The following is a 14,463-nucleotide window of genomic DNA, read 5'->3' as shown; positions in this document are numbered from 1 at the left end:
GGTCGATGGAGAGCTGGCTGGCGGGTCACCGCCGGCAAGCTCAAGGCGGAGAGACACCTGGATGGCGGTTGGGGATCCTATCGTCGACACCTCAGCAGTGATGGGTGAGGCTGGAGGGATTTCAAACCCTCGCCCTTCTCCAACGTGGTGGGAAGGTACCATCGATAGAGACGACTCCAACAACTGGCAACCAGCCTGGCCCAACCGGTGGGTAGGGATGGCAGTGGACCGGGGGAAAGCGGGGCCCCGCCTCACCCCGTTTGGACCGGGGATGAAGGGTATGAAACGGGGATGGAGGTGGGGACGAAGGTTAAAATCCATCCCCATCCGGGGGTGGAGGCGGGGATGGACGTGCACTTTTCCCCGCCCCGCCCCGTCCCCGCCACGATCCCCGCCCCGACCACTTTTCCCCACAATATCCCCGCCCCGCCTCATCCCCGTTTGAACCGGGGATGTAGGACATGAAACGGGGATGAAGGCGGGGGTGGAGGATAAAATCTATCCCCGCCGAAGAGGCGGGGCGGGGGTGGAGACCTTGTCCCCCGCCCCGCCCCGCCCCGCCCCACTGCCATCCCTACCGGTGGGACCCCTGTTCTATGCTACGAAGAACATGGTGGTGGCTGGTGGGATTCCAAACCCTAGCCACCACCATCCCCCTTTCGTGGTGAGAGAACCCCACGATGGTTCTCTTTAAGAAACTGGTTCCCCCTGTGGCTTGCCTTGAAACCGGTTTCTACGAGCATGACACCAATTCAGGGCTGGCCCAAACTAGTTCTAACCCGATTCTCACTGGTTCCCAGGACCCAAACCAGTTGCCATTGGTTTTGGACTCGGATTCCCCTCCCCCCCCACCCCTTACTTAAAATTGGTGGAGATTGGTCTGAATTCCTTCTTTGATCAAATCAAGATCTATGCTTTTTGTCCTACCTCTAGATACCCATCAAATTTGGACCCAATTCTTAGCCAAATACCCCTCGTTTCAACCCATTTTAACCCTAACCACTATCCCAATCGGTCTGAACTGCCCCAAACCTCAAAATTTAGACTGAATCCACTAAACTTCAGTCCAAATCCAATCCATTACACTTGGACTCAATCCAAACACATATAAACCTAAACTCAACTCATGATCCAAACTTGAACCCAACCCAAACCTTAACCCCACCCAGTTCATATCCAAACCAAGATCGGACCCATACCTTGAATATCCCAAGACTCAATCCCATCAAGGCACGTGAAAAAAACATGCGCCAAGTGTTTGACCCCGAAGGTGACAAAGATTAGTTGCGGCAGCAGTTTCCAGAAAACTCTCACCTTGAGGACAAGCCGAATTTGAGAGGGGTGGATTGTTACGAACCGTCCAAGATCCGACCTCGAAAAGTCGTTATGGATCCAGATCCGCCCAAGAGGCCCAGTCTAGAATGGAGGATCCTCTTTCCTATTAGGATTCTTAATTTTAATCTTTTATTTCTTTTAGGACTCTTAGTTAGACTCTAAGTCACAGACGGCCAACCAAGTGCCGCACCTGCGTCGACGCAACGCAACATGGGTGCACGTACGGGTGCAGCACCCGATGCGGTCGACCCGACCCTGGGTGTGGTCAACGCACCTAGGGTCATTTTTGTCCAGTTTCAACCCGACCCTGGGTGCGGTCAACGCACCTAGGGTCATTTATGTCCAGTTTTTAGACTTTAAAAAAAATCGCCTGATGAAATGGGCTGCAGAGGGGAAGATTAGGGCAAAAATGTTTTGCCCTAATCCTCCCTTCCTCTCCTCCTGAAGCCGAAGCCGGCAACGACCTCTCTGTCGGACCCCGACGACGACCTCTCCTCCTTAGGTACTCTCTCTGTCTCTCACTCTCAATCTCTCTGTCTCTCTCACTATCGCTCTCTCTCCCACCCTATCTTTTCCTCTCTCAAAACCCTCTCTCAAAACCCCTCTCTCTCGCCCTCTCTTTCCCTCTCTACGCAACCCTCTCTTTCCCTCTCCCAAACCCCTCTATCCTGCCCTCCCTTTATGTCTCTCTGCAACCTTACTCTTCCTCCCATTTTCGGTGTGTTTATGAAGTGCTCCCAATGACTTCAACATTGCTTTCTCATACACTATTTTGTTACACTATGCTGTTACACATTGTATACAGTGCGATTATCTTTGGGCAACTAGGAAGGCACATTAGAATCACCTGTTGAGCTGCTGGTTTTACCGGAATAGAGACAGTTCAGACGGACATACGCAGGGGGATGCTACCTTGCATTGACAGTTCATGTTTATACTTGTTATTTGCAGTACTAGGGCTAAGAATGCTCTCTTCATCACTAATTTATAGATGGCTTTTGTTGTTCTATCTCCTTCAAGCATAGCTCTAGCATGCTAAGCTAATTCTAGAAAGCAGTAATCATCCAAACCAAACCCGAATTTGTGTACTCGGATTTGATAAAGTGAGGAGCATCCAATTAGCAATTAGATTTGAATTCATGTTGAACAGTTGAAGCTTCACACTTGAATTTAAAACCAATAGACTCTTGATTATGTTGGTTTTTATGATGTAGAATAGAATTGTAGATTGTTAATTTGATTTATTGCATGAATGCATGATGATGAATTGATTTCATGATAATTGTGATAATTATTTTTTATTTCATTAGTGTTACTGTTGTTAACTGTTAAAACTTAAAAATTATATATATATATATATATATATATAATTTTTTATATTTTTGCCGCACCCCCACACCCAAATTTTTTGAAAGTGCCGCACCCCCCGCACCCGCACCTCCACCCATGTGACATAGATTAGACTCTATAAATAATTGTTATTATTCTTGATTAATTATGAATGAAATTAACGAAGTTTAATGAGAGAATTTTATTTTTCACTCTGTGGTTCACGTTTTGCCTGAGTGATTAAGTTTCTCCCTCCACACGCCTATTTGCATGCAGGCCAGCGGGATTGATTGCCTCCCTCCTACCCTGTCGATGCTCTGCCCTAAAACAGCCTCAGGCATCCCTCTTGGGAACCCTGTCAGGTCAATCGCCCCTTCCATTTTCCCTTGCCCTCTTTTCATTCAGACAACTCAGAGCATAACTGCTAAAACTGGTCCCTAGAGAGGGTAAGTTTAACCATCCCTGGAGCCCTACTTTAGAATCTTCCCCTTCTTAGGGTCGGGTTCTAGCACATTTTCTAGCAAATTGACTATGCCAAACACATTTGTGAAAAACACCCCAAAAACCCTTGTTCAATCGCAGTAGGCACCTACTCCCCACTCTAGATATGTATTGCTACTTGTCCATTTTGTGCATCTGCATGTATATATATATATATATATATATTGCTACTTGTTGCCCATTTTGTGTATATCAGCAATAGAATTTCTCCATGGGAAGGTGTGCACTTGTACAAGTTACCAAAGATAATAGATCATCCACACCCAATATATCAGAGATAATTCTCACGTCAATAAACCAACTAATTTGCCAACAGGGGCTCCGACAATCTGGTAGGAGCAGTATGTGCAAGTCGCCATGTGATGGGACGTTGCAAGTTCGAACCCCACTGGTATAAGGGTGGTTGAATAACTGCCTGGTAGTTTGAAGAGGACTCTGGTCTGTCTGGGTTGGCTTAAAAGCTGTTTGTAAAAGGGAGGGGGGCCTAATTTCCCAAGCTCTGTTATGGGGAAAAAAAAAACTAATTTGGAGGAGTACCAACTTTCTTGACGTCTGCAAAACCACAGGCTTGTGCTTCTAGTTTCGATCGGCCTCAAGGAAATTTATGAAGTCACAACATGCTATACAAGAGTTGGTATCTGTTTTCCGAATAAAATGCATGGTGGCTACACAAATCAGTTTATGGAACAACCAACGAATGCAAACGGACCGACATTGGGAAGTGAGATTTATATCATGAACATATGAAGCATACAAGTATTTTACCACCGCTCATTTAGAAAAACTTATTTACCGCTGCAAACGAATGAACAATGAATATGATATTTTCAACATAAATATATGGAAATTAGGCAGCCTTATCCATGAAGGCCAAGACAACTCTACGAACACATCCAACACAAAACAAAAATTCAAGGGAGACACATTTCACAGCATCTTTTGCGAACAGGGAAAAATTACACCCCGCCCCCCTCCCCCCACAAAAAAAAGAAAGGAAAAGGAAACCTATTTTAGGGGGAGGATGAGATGAACAACTCACCTGATGATCTTCCGGACATGCTCGGGCGGCATGTCCTCCTTCTGAGTCTCGACGAACCCAAACTTCCTCTTGTCCCCGTACCTCTTCGAGTTGAGCTGCATCCACTTCCGCGCCTTCTCCTCGAGCGCAGCCTCCGTCTCCGCCGCCGACGGCGGCACGCTGTAGGAAGGCTGCATAGCCGGCAGCGGAACCACCGGACCGGTCCCGGGAGGGGCCATCTGGGATCCCATCTCACCGCTCCACATCTTCACACGAAGAAAACCCTAGAGAGATCCCCGGAAACCGACTCTGCCCGTCAAAATTCTTCGACTGAAACGCCTTAGAAGGGGCTAACCCACTGCGATGAAACGAAAAAAGTAAGAGAATAGTAATCCGGAGATGCTCCGATGGAGGAATTGCTAGGGTTAGGGTTTTGTTAGGGTTTTTAGTTGCAGAGGGGGAGTGAGCGAGGGAGGGAGAGGGAGAGGGTTTGGTTCGCCCGCAGAGGGACGGAGGAAACAAAAAAAGCCAAACCCATCGAGGCGGTAGATCAGGGTTTATATACGCGATCAGGTCGCCCTGGTTGAGACGAACCGCCTCATAGGCTCAGACCGTCTGGGCAACGACCAAGCCGGTGGGAGGGAAAGAAAAACTGATCTCCTGACCTATGTCACAAAGATACGTGGACACGATTCGAATTTTTAGAAAATGAGACATGAGGACACAGAAGCTAGTGTTAGGCAGAACCCCACAAGTTATTTGAACCTGCAACGTCCTACCAAAAGAAGACGTGCACTGACCGCTTCTGAGAGGGTTGTGTATGTTCGCCCCCGATGATTCACTGAATCCTACGTCTGTGTTCGGGGCTTTGAATGAGCACCACGTGTACAAGCACATGGGGCTCGTATTCCCGTATATGTTGACATAACTTTGCATCGGACTCTGGTGTTGTTGCAAAGACTTAAGTACCCTTTCTTGCTATTTTTCTCATAAAGTGATGGTTTGAGAAAATGACAAAAATGCCCTTCATTCAAAAAAGAAAAAACAAACAGTTCAAAAAAAGGACAAACATGTCCTCCATCCAGAAAGTCGAGGATGATGTTGACTCTTCAAAGTCTTCTTCTTTTTCTGTTCAAAAAAAGGACAAACATGTCTTCTTTTTTCTCCGTAAAACACTGTAAAACCCTCTCTCTCTCTAGAGAAGAAATCAAGGGAAACAAAAAGTTCTTCCTGGAGAAGGCCATGAACATCAACCCTCTCACTCTCTCTCCCTTCTCTCTCTACTTCTGTGCACATCCAACAGACGATCCTACATTGCTCCATCGTCATCTTCTTCTTCTTCCTTCTTCGTAAAACACTGTAAAACCCTCTCTTTCTCTAGAGAAGAAATCAAGGGAGGTAAAGGGTTCCTCCTGGAGAAAGCCATGAACATCAACCCTCTCACTCTCTCTCCCTTCTCTCTTTACTTATGTGTCTGATTTAGAGTTTTTGCCCTTACAGGAGGGGGGTCCGGGGGCTCCCCCCCGGCGCGGATCTTTACTTATATGTCCAACGAAACGCTATATTGATTTGCAGAAGACACTATAAATCGCTATAGCGATTTGCGGAAGACACTACAAATCGCAAATCGCTATAGCGATTTGTAGTGTCTTCCGTGAATCGCTATAGCGATTTGTAGATTCTTTCGCAAATCGCTACAGCGATTTGTAGTCTCTTCCGTGAATCGCTGTAGCGATTTGTAGATTCTTTCGCAAATCGCTATAGCGATTTGTAGTGTTTCCGCAAATCGCTATAGCGATTTGTAATGTTATTCAGTAAGCAAATCGTTGTAAATCGCTACCCGAATTAGGACCAACTTGTCAGGGCCATATCTCCCTAACCAAAGGTCATGTTTCAAATTCGTAAAAAGTGGGGTCTTCGTTATTGAGTTTAGTTTATTTCTGTAAATTTTCAGCAAATTTTATTGTCATTTCATTCCTCATTTTAACTTCAACGATACATTACAACCACAATCATCAAAAGAAAGATTGCCCAAGCTAAGAGTCACCGTTCTCGCCCTCCTCCTCGACAGCAACCCAGTCGGTGCAGTCGCGCTGAGGATGGCCAGCAGAAGCTCCACCACGTCGTCTTCCTCTCTCTAGCGAGGAGGTCTCAGCGGAGCCGTCGTTTCGCTGACGGGTGTTCATCTCGTTCCGGTGACGGGTGTTCTACGAAATGTAAATCCCCCCTCCTGTAAGGGCAAAAGGCCATGAACACGCTGGGAGGAGCCCTCAGACCCCCCTTCTGTAAGGGTAAAAGCTCTGAATCAGACTCCATAACTCTTCAAGTTGAATGATGCTACCCACACTGGTGATGCTACCCACGCTGGGAGGAGCCCCCAGACCCTCTTCCTGTGCAGGTCAGTCGGTGCTTGATGGAGCAATGTATGATCTTCTAATGGATGTGCACAGAAGCATAAATAGAAGGGAGAGAGAGAGAGTAAGAGGGTTGATGTTCATGGCCTCCTCCAGGGGAGATTTCTTTCTCGGATAATCCTGCAGTGCAGAGACTGGGTCTTAAATAATCATCTTCGGGGCACTTAAGTCTTTACAACCACTCCTTTTCAAGAACCGCCATTTTTTTTTGCACCAATGGAGGAGAGGGTACTTAAGTCTTTGCAATCGCATCAAACTCCAACGCTAATTAATGCTGACAAACATGGGGATACGAGACGCACATGCTTACATACGTGGTGCTCTTTGGGACCCCCGATCATGAGATGTAGCTAACTGCCCTGTTCGGGGGGGGGGAACATATAACCTGCTTTGACCGCTTCTACCAACCACGTTGAACCCTCACTTGGTGCTTTTTTATATTTTAATGTTAAAAAATGTATTTTTATTGAAATAAAACTTTAAAACATTAAATATATATAGTTTATAGTGTCACCGGGGATTCTCCGACAAAATGACATGTCCTTGTCACATAGCTGTGGACAAGATATAAATATAACATATTTTTAAAGATCTTCTGAAATTTCCATACACTTATATAATTATTTTTATTTTATATTTACACGGAAAAATCCCCCATGATCAAGGACGAAGTCACACGCCCCATGAAATTTGAATATAGACTGCCTGCCTGCCTAATGGCCTAGCCCCCATCCGACTACGTCAAACCCCGTTGGGGCACTGATATAATCATTTAAAAATGTGATATTTAAGTTTTTATATTTTTCATACTTTTTTTATTATACTTGTAAAAACATGTTTTTATGTCGTTTAAAATTTGAATATATTAATATCTTGTTAAATTTTTTAGATGACAAGAAAATCCGAATAACAAGATTTATGGCTATGTTCATGATGCAGGGTTGAGTTTGAAACTTGATAAAGAACCTCTAGAATTGTCTAAAAAAATGTAAATATAACGCAGTTTCAGGTATGTTTGCAATGCCTTGTTATTCTTGAATCCTATGTCTATAAATCACAATCACACAATACTTTCTCAAGGTTAGTATAACACCAAAAAGTGCAAGTTGTGAATGTGATTACTAGCTTTCACTTTGGTTATTGATTTTGCTTTAGAATGTTGTAAAAGTTTATGGCTTCTACTTTCTCACCTATGATCAAAGCAAACATACACTTCATTTCAAAACTTTTTCAGTTATAAAAAATGCTATATAAGTGGTGGCAAAATATACAGGGCTTGATTTGTAGGGGTATTATCGAGTTGTTTATCACCAAAACAGAGATATCATTGTGAATAACGGAAGCTAAAATCAAGTCACAATTGCACAAATACAAAGGTTAATTGGTGATTAACAAAAACAATGAAGAAATAAGAAAATAAAGACAATTTTGCACAAGGAGATTGCATCCCAATTTACAAATGAGTGAATGAAACTAGGCTTTTGAAGTTGTGCATTCTATGTACAAAGCGGTGAAAATTTTTGTGCTTCTAGCATCGCATCAATATTACGAAAGTCTGATATTATGAAATTTCGTATTGGCATTGTATCGGTATTGCAAAAATCATTTTTCTTGCAAAATTTTTTATTCGCCTCTACCATTCACAAAAGATTTGTCAAAAAATTTGTTGGAGGGGATCAAAATTCGGGGTTTTGCGAAAATAGGACATTTGGATGCAAAAAAGGAGTTGAGAAATGAAATGTCATTCTTTTACAAAACGAAGTTGCTCATACATTCTATTTATTTTATTTTTTCATAAAATGAAGATTCTCATATATTGTATTTATTATATTTTTTCACAAAGCAAAGTCGTTCATACATTACATTAATTCTATTCTTTCACAAAATGAAATCACTCAGACATTGCATTCATTTAATTCTTTCACAAGAATATAGTTTATTAATGCCTCTTTGATGGAGAGAAAAAAAGTGGTACATCGACTTTTTGTTGAGCGAACGTTGACTGTAAGATGCGGCGACATTGTATTGATAGAGAAAAAACACATTTATCCAGTTATCATAGTTCGTTAGAGCATATGCCCCCCATCGATTCTACATACCATAAAATGTGCTAATAAAAAAAACTCGTTTTTTTTAAAGTGAAGGCCTCAAGAATGATGCATATCCCACACATACGACATGATCGAACACTAACTATGAGATACGTCGACTCAGTGTTGATGGGGAGACACATCATTCTTATTCTCGTTCCCTATGATGAGAATGTGTTGCATATTTTATTTTTTATTTTACCCATACCATACGACGCTCTTACCAAAAAAACTTTTCATCAATGATTCTGGTATTGATGAAGAGTAGTCGATCTTCTCACCATCGATGTTTGGTAATAGAAAAATGACCATAATTTCTCATTAGTTGGAGACCACAAAATACCTAGTTTCTATGAAACCCTAACTTTGCTTTTATATTAAATTGTGAAACCCTAGCTTTTGTGCTTCTATATAATGCTCTTTAATCTTCGTAATTATCTCAGGCACCACAATATCAGTCATTTTCTCTTTGTTAGTCTTTTTTTTTTCTGTAAAGTTTCATCAACATTATACAAAGTTTTTCAATAAGTGGGATTAATGTCTTGTCACGTATGGGAAGAATCAGCAAATTAAAGCACATCACTATATTAGAGGTTAAGCACTTATACCTTCTAACTAAAAAATGATTGTTAGCCCAATGTATTGGTTATACCTTATCAGCAACATATTTGTATGCTTTTTTACTTTGCTCACGGATCTTTGAAATATAAAAAAAGCATTATTGTCTTATGGGTGCTTTGTCAACGTACCACCGGTATGCACTAAGTAATGCACAAAAATTTTTCAAAAAGTTTTAAGTCATGTGCTTCATGCAATATCCATAATGACAGTTTCGCCATATGCGAGCGACAACATACAAAATCTCATCATGCTTATATGAAATAATTGTCAACTATTATTTAACCTTAGACTTATCATCATCGTAGATATTTATTTGGTTATTTATATACCCCAAAAAATATTTTCATGACTTCTTCGATTCTTTATCCACCACTCCAAATGCTACAATAAATATATCACTATAAGCATCAATTGTATGAGCAAATAACAAAATACCCATGTACTTTCCTTTGTAAAAGTGTCATATACCATAAGAAATTGAATACATCATTTGACAAACGCATTGATATATGACCAAAAGGATATAAACATGTACTTAAATTTGTTGTCTGTATCAGTCTCAATGAACACTATTGATTCAGGGTTAGCCATCATCAAATGCTGACAATAAGTAGGAAGCATCATGAAGGACTCCTAAAATGAACCATAGCATTAGCTTAGTCAATTTATGTCAATGTCATGCTTGTTTGTAAGAAACCTCCACACCTACATCACAATTAAGGTTGTTCATTATTTTTCTTGTAGATATCTTCAAGTTATCATGCAAGCGTCTATGAATAATATGTAAAATCTACTTTGAAGATATTTTTCCTATAACAAGGTTGTCTATTGATCTACTATACGTATGCTCACTTTGATACATCTTTACTTTAAAGAATGTTGCTTTGCACATCTTTATGTAAAGGATTTTCTAGAGGCAATCTACTATAGTCTGTAGGTTTTTTCTCGTACATATGAAAGTGACTCTGATACTGCAACTCTTTACAAAATTTAATTTAAAGTTATTTTTAACCACATGATCTCTCAAAAACTTGTGATACTACTTAAGATCAGCAAACCTTTTGCCGCAAGGAATTTCACATTTGTTTGACCATGTTGATAGGTACTGAAACTGTTTGCATTCATTTGGTTTTCCTTTGCGCAACTTATCATACAATTGAAAAACCTTTGTATAAATTATTTTCAATTAATTTTCGTTGAATGAGAATTCGTTCATTGGGAACCAAGGGTTTGACTTCCCAAATGTCAATAGTGCATCATTCTCACCCACTAGTACTTGTTTCAAATCATCACTAATTTGGTCCTCCCCTATCGTTTATGAGTCCGACTCAGCCAATATTGTATACTTAGAATCATCACTATCATTTGATTAAGCATTGTGCACATCATTACTATTAGCATAAAATAATTGATTGACTGCACAAAGAAAATTAAAACTCATTGTATCTATGTATCTTTTTGCTTTAAAAAATGCAACATTCTTGCATTACCAACTTTTAAGATTAACAAAAAAAATAACACCTTCAGTTCAAACATACATTAGAAAAAACGTCAACATTTACCTAGATTTATCATCTACGTTGAAAGGTTGGGTGTTATACAACATCTTGCGATGAAAACTATCAACACTGATTTGTCCAAGTGGTTCAATATCATTTGCAGTAATCCTCTCATAATAAATGATTGGGAATGATGGTATGTTCGCCAAGGGAGTGAACTCAATAGCTAGTGGCTAAGATAGATGCACAATAGTTATAATATTTTCATCATTCTATTATTTTTCATCACTTTCAACCACATATTGTATATTACTTTATACTACCACTTGATGTTTAATTATACTCCCTCTAACTTCTTGTTTAAATTTGCAAACATTGTCAATTCATATAGCTTTACTAGTAACTAAGTAAATGTTGCCCCTATATAACATTGGTTATACATCATCGTTGTTCAAGAGATGTATCCATATATTTTCACCATTTAATTTTCAGTGCACTTATACTGAAGGACTATTAACTCTTTCATATATATGGTTTTATGAGATATTAAATCTACAAATTCCTTATAGATATCGTTTTTAAAGATATTATAGATCTCCAAAGGAGATGTGCTTAATGTTATAGTAATTTATAAATACATTTCATTAGCCATCATAACTGCCTATACGTACTAACCACATAACGTATCACTCAGTTAACAACTCTAAAAACCAACAACCCTCAATAAACTACAATACACCCACAACCACCCCCAATCAAACAAAGAAAAATATTGATAAAAGCATCGAATATTGACAAGGAACAAAGAAAAATAAATAACTACGTGCGAAAATCTCTAAAGATGATAAACCATAAACGGTAAATGAGAAAAAAAAAGATATTGCAAACTTAATAGTTAACAAAAGAAGTAGATGAGAAGTATACCACAACCTTGCATGAGGTGAAATGAACAACTTTCATGAGAATCGCCGGAATGGTTGGGGTTTTAGAGGGAAGAGGATTGGGGTTACCACTCTTCCAAAATACAAACGAGAAAAAAAAACTCAAGGGCAACGCAAATAAGTAAAAAATAAGTAGTTTATTGATAATATGCTTGGAAATCATTGAAAAAATAAGGGGGGGAGAGGTCTCCTATTTATACGCAAAAAACAAGGGAGAGAGAGAGAGACATTGGGGAGATCTCAAATAGAGTCATTGAGAGCTCCCAACGATCACACTTTGTAACCATTAGGAGCACTCAACGACTTTATGGTCTCAACGACTCTAAGGTAAGGAACTCCCTAATTGCAAAAAGAAAAAAAAATAGAAAAACAATTATTGTTTTAATAAACAATATTTATTATAAGTAAAAAGACATAAATACTCCTATAGGGAATTTAACTATTATAAAATTTAAAACTATATATATATACATATATATACATACATACATACATACACATATATTTTAACACCCCCCCTCAAACTTAGAGTGAAAGTCTGTTAAGGAGAAAAAAAATTAAACCAAAGAGCAAGGGGAGCTTTGATGAAAAAGTAAGTCAGTTGGTACTCTGGTGTAACATATGACAAGTCAATGGTCCCTCTCAGATATTCATCATAGTCAATGGCAATTCATCTCATTATATTTGGTTCGCTCATGAAATGTGTGGTTGCTTGCAATATAAATTGCACTCTTATTATCGTATCATATCTTCAAAGGGTTTGAGTCTATTATCTTTATATATATGAGAAAACTTCTTAGCCATACAAGCTTCATAGCTGTTGTAGTTATCACGTAATATTCTACTTATGGTGAAGATAGAGATACTTTTTGCTGCTTGTTATATCTTCATAAAATCAAAGAGTCACCTAAAAATATACAAAAACCAATAGTTGAGACTCTATCATTGAGATTTTCTTTCCAATTAGCATCATTATAAGCATGTAAATCTAATGAAGAAGATGAAGATAAGAAAACCCCCTTTATTATAGTATTATTGATATATCTGACAATTCTCAAGACATCACTGATGTGCAAAGTGGTTGGAGCATGCTAAAACTAGCTAACCGAGTGAATTGCATGAGCTATATTTGGCCAAGTGATAAACAAATAAGTGAGTGACCCAATTAGTTGATGGTAAAGTGTAGGATCTCCAAGTAGAGTCACATCTTTTAGCCTTAATTTAAAATTAATCACTTTCAATTTTTTTTATCTTTTGACAAAAATTCGCAAAAAAAAAAAAGGAATTCCACAATACAGGTGCGATACGAATAAAAATTTTTACAATATCGAACTTTCATAAATATTATAGAATTTCACAATTATCGAACTTTCACAAATTTTATAATTTGTACAGGTGGTTGCACAAAACTCGTGACAAGTTTCACAATTATTTTTGGAAAATCACAACCTCATATGCGATTTTGTTGATGAGTTTCGTGGGTGTATTATTTTAGCATCATGACATGCAAAAATTAAAATTTTGCACTTGTGAGGAATAAAAACGTTAAAAATTTTTTGAGAACCTACAAGATTGTCTATTTGGTGGATTTGGTAAATTGTGGGCATTTTTTAATCACATCATTTTTGTCTTACCATACAGTCTTTTTTCATTTCTGCAATATGTAAGAGCAGGGAAACAATTTATTAGGTTTTACACCAATGAACTGTGTAAGGCAATTGTTCCATAATTTAAAAAAGAAAAAAAAAGGTTCTCCCTCTTTCTCACTGTCTAGGTTTCAACGCCTTATAGGGATGGCAGTGGGACAGGGGGAATGAGGATCCATCCTAACCCGCACTATTTGGGATGAGGATGTAGGACATGAAATGAGAAATAAACCGGGGATGGAGGTGAAAACCAAAGCTCGTGCGGTGATGGAGGTAGGGGTAGACTTTGCCCTGCCCCCATCCCCGTTATTAAAATTACTAGTAAAATAACATTTAAATCTTATATATATATTTGTTTCCTAACCTTAAGTTCCACACTCTCTTTCTCTCCTCTCTCCTTTTTCTAATGAGTGTAACCCAGTGACTGTAGGCGAATAAAACCTTTTTCATCCAGCTCTCAGGATACAACGGGCGCCACTTAGGCAACTGGGAAACTTACCATTGTTTTGTCATTGAGCCATCGTGCATTCTAGACACTGGCCATGTGAAGGTATTTAATAGCCCACGAATTGGTACACTCTTAGGCCACGTTTGGACGTGGTTAAATGTTGCATTAGAAATTTTGTGCATTCATATCGTATGAAAAGTACGAGACATACAACTGCAAAAGTTTTCATCACCATATCTCCACCATTTTACGTGGAGGAACTTTTCATACATGCAGCTGGTGAGATCATACAAAACACAATAAATTTTCATATAAAAAAGTGTAACATTTGCAATAACATGCAAAAATTCTCTCACATTTTGTTCAGAATTTTCTCATCATTTTCCCACACACAAACATGGCGTAACAGTTGCTATGTTGAACTGATGTCTGTCTTAGCGAACAGAAACAAGTCTTCAAGACATATATAAGGCCTTCAGATCTAGATTTGAGCAAAAAGGGGTCGCTGCCAACAACCTACGGAGTATGGAATTGGTTGTGAATACAGGGATACAGCCATTTTTATGAAGTTTTACAATTCGACTAGTATATAAAAGGATATGATATGAAAGAGAAAAACGG

The 14,463-nt window shown here is 39.3% G+C and overlaps 1 protein-coding gene across 1 annotated transcript in view; it reads right to left on the bottom strand.

The window, feature by feature from the left end:
- The window catches only part of LOC149835303 (pre-mRNA-processing-splicing factor 8A), a 29,568-nt gene extending 24,854 nt beyond the window's left edge, over positions 1–4,714 (bottom strand). Inside the window, exon 1 of the mRNA XM_090008368.1 lies at positions 4,205–4,714. Within this exon, the coding sequence (XP_089864494.1) occupies positions 4,205–4,449 (245 nt within the window). The 5' untranslated portion in view covers positions 4,450–4,714. The remainder of the gene's footprint in view (positions 1–4,204) is intronic.
- Between the last annotated feature and the right edge of the window lie 9,749 nt (positions 4,715–14,463).

Source organism: Nuphar pumila, chromosome 6 (assembly GCF_984573655.1).
Source record: "Nuphar pumila chromosome 6, dmNupPumi1.hap1.1, whole genome shotgun sequence".
Classification (NCBI taxonomy): domain Eukaryota; kingdom Viridiplantae; phylum Streptophyta; class Magnoliopsida; order Nymphaeales; family Nymphaeaceae; genus Nuphar; species Nuphar pumila.
Note: the sequence above shows the minus strand (reverse complement) of the source record. Positions and strands in the feature narration are given on the sequence as shown.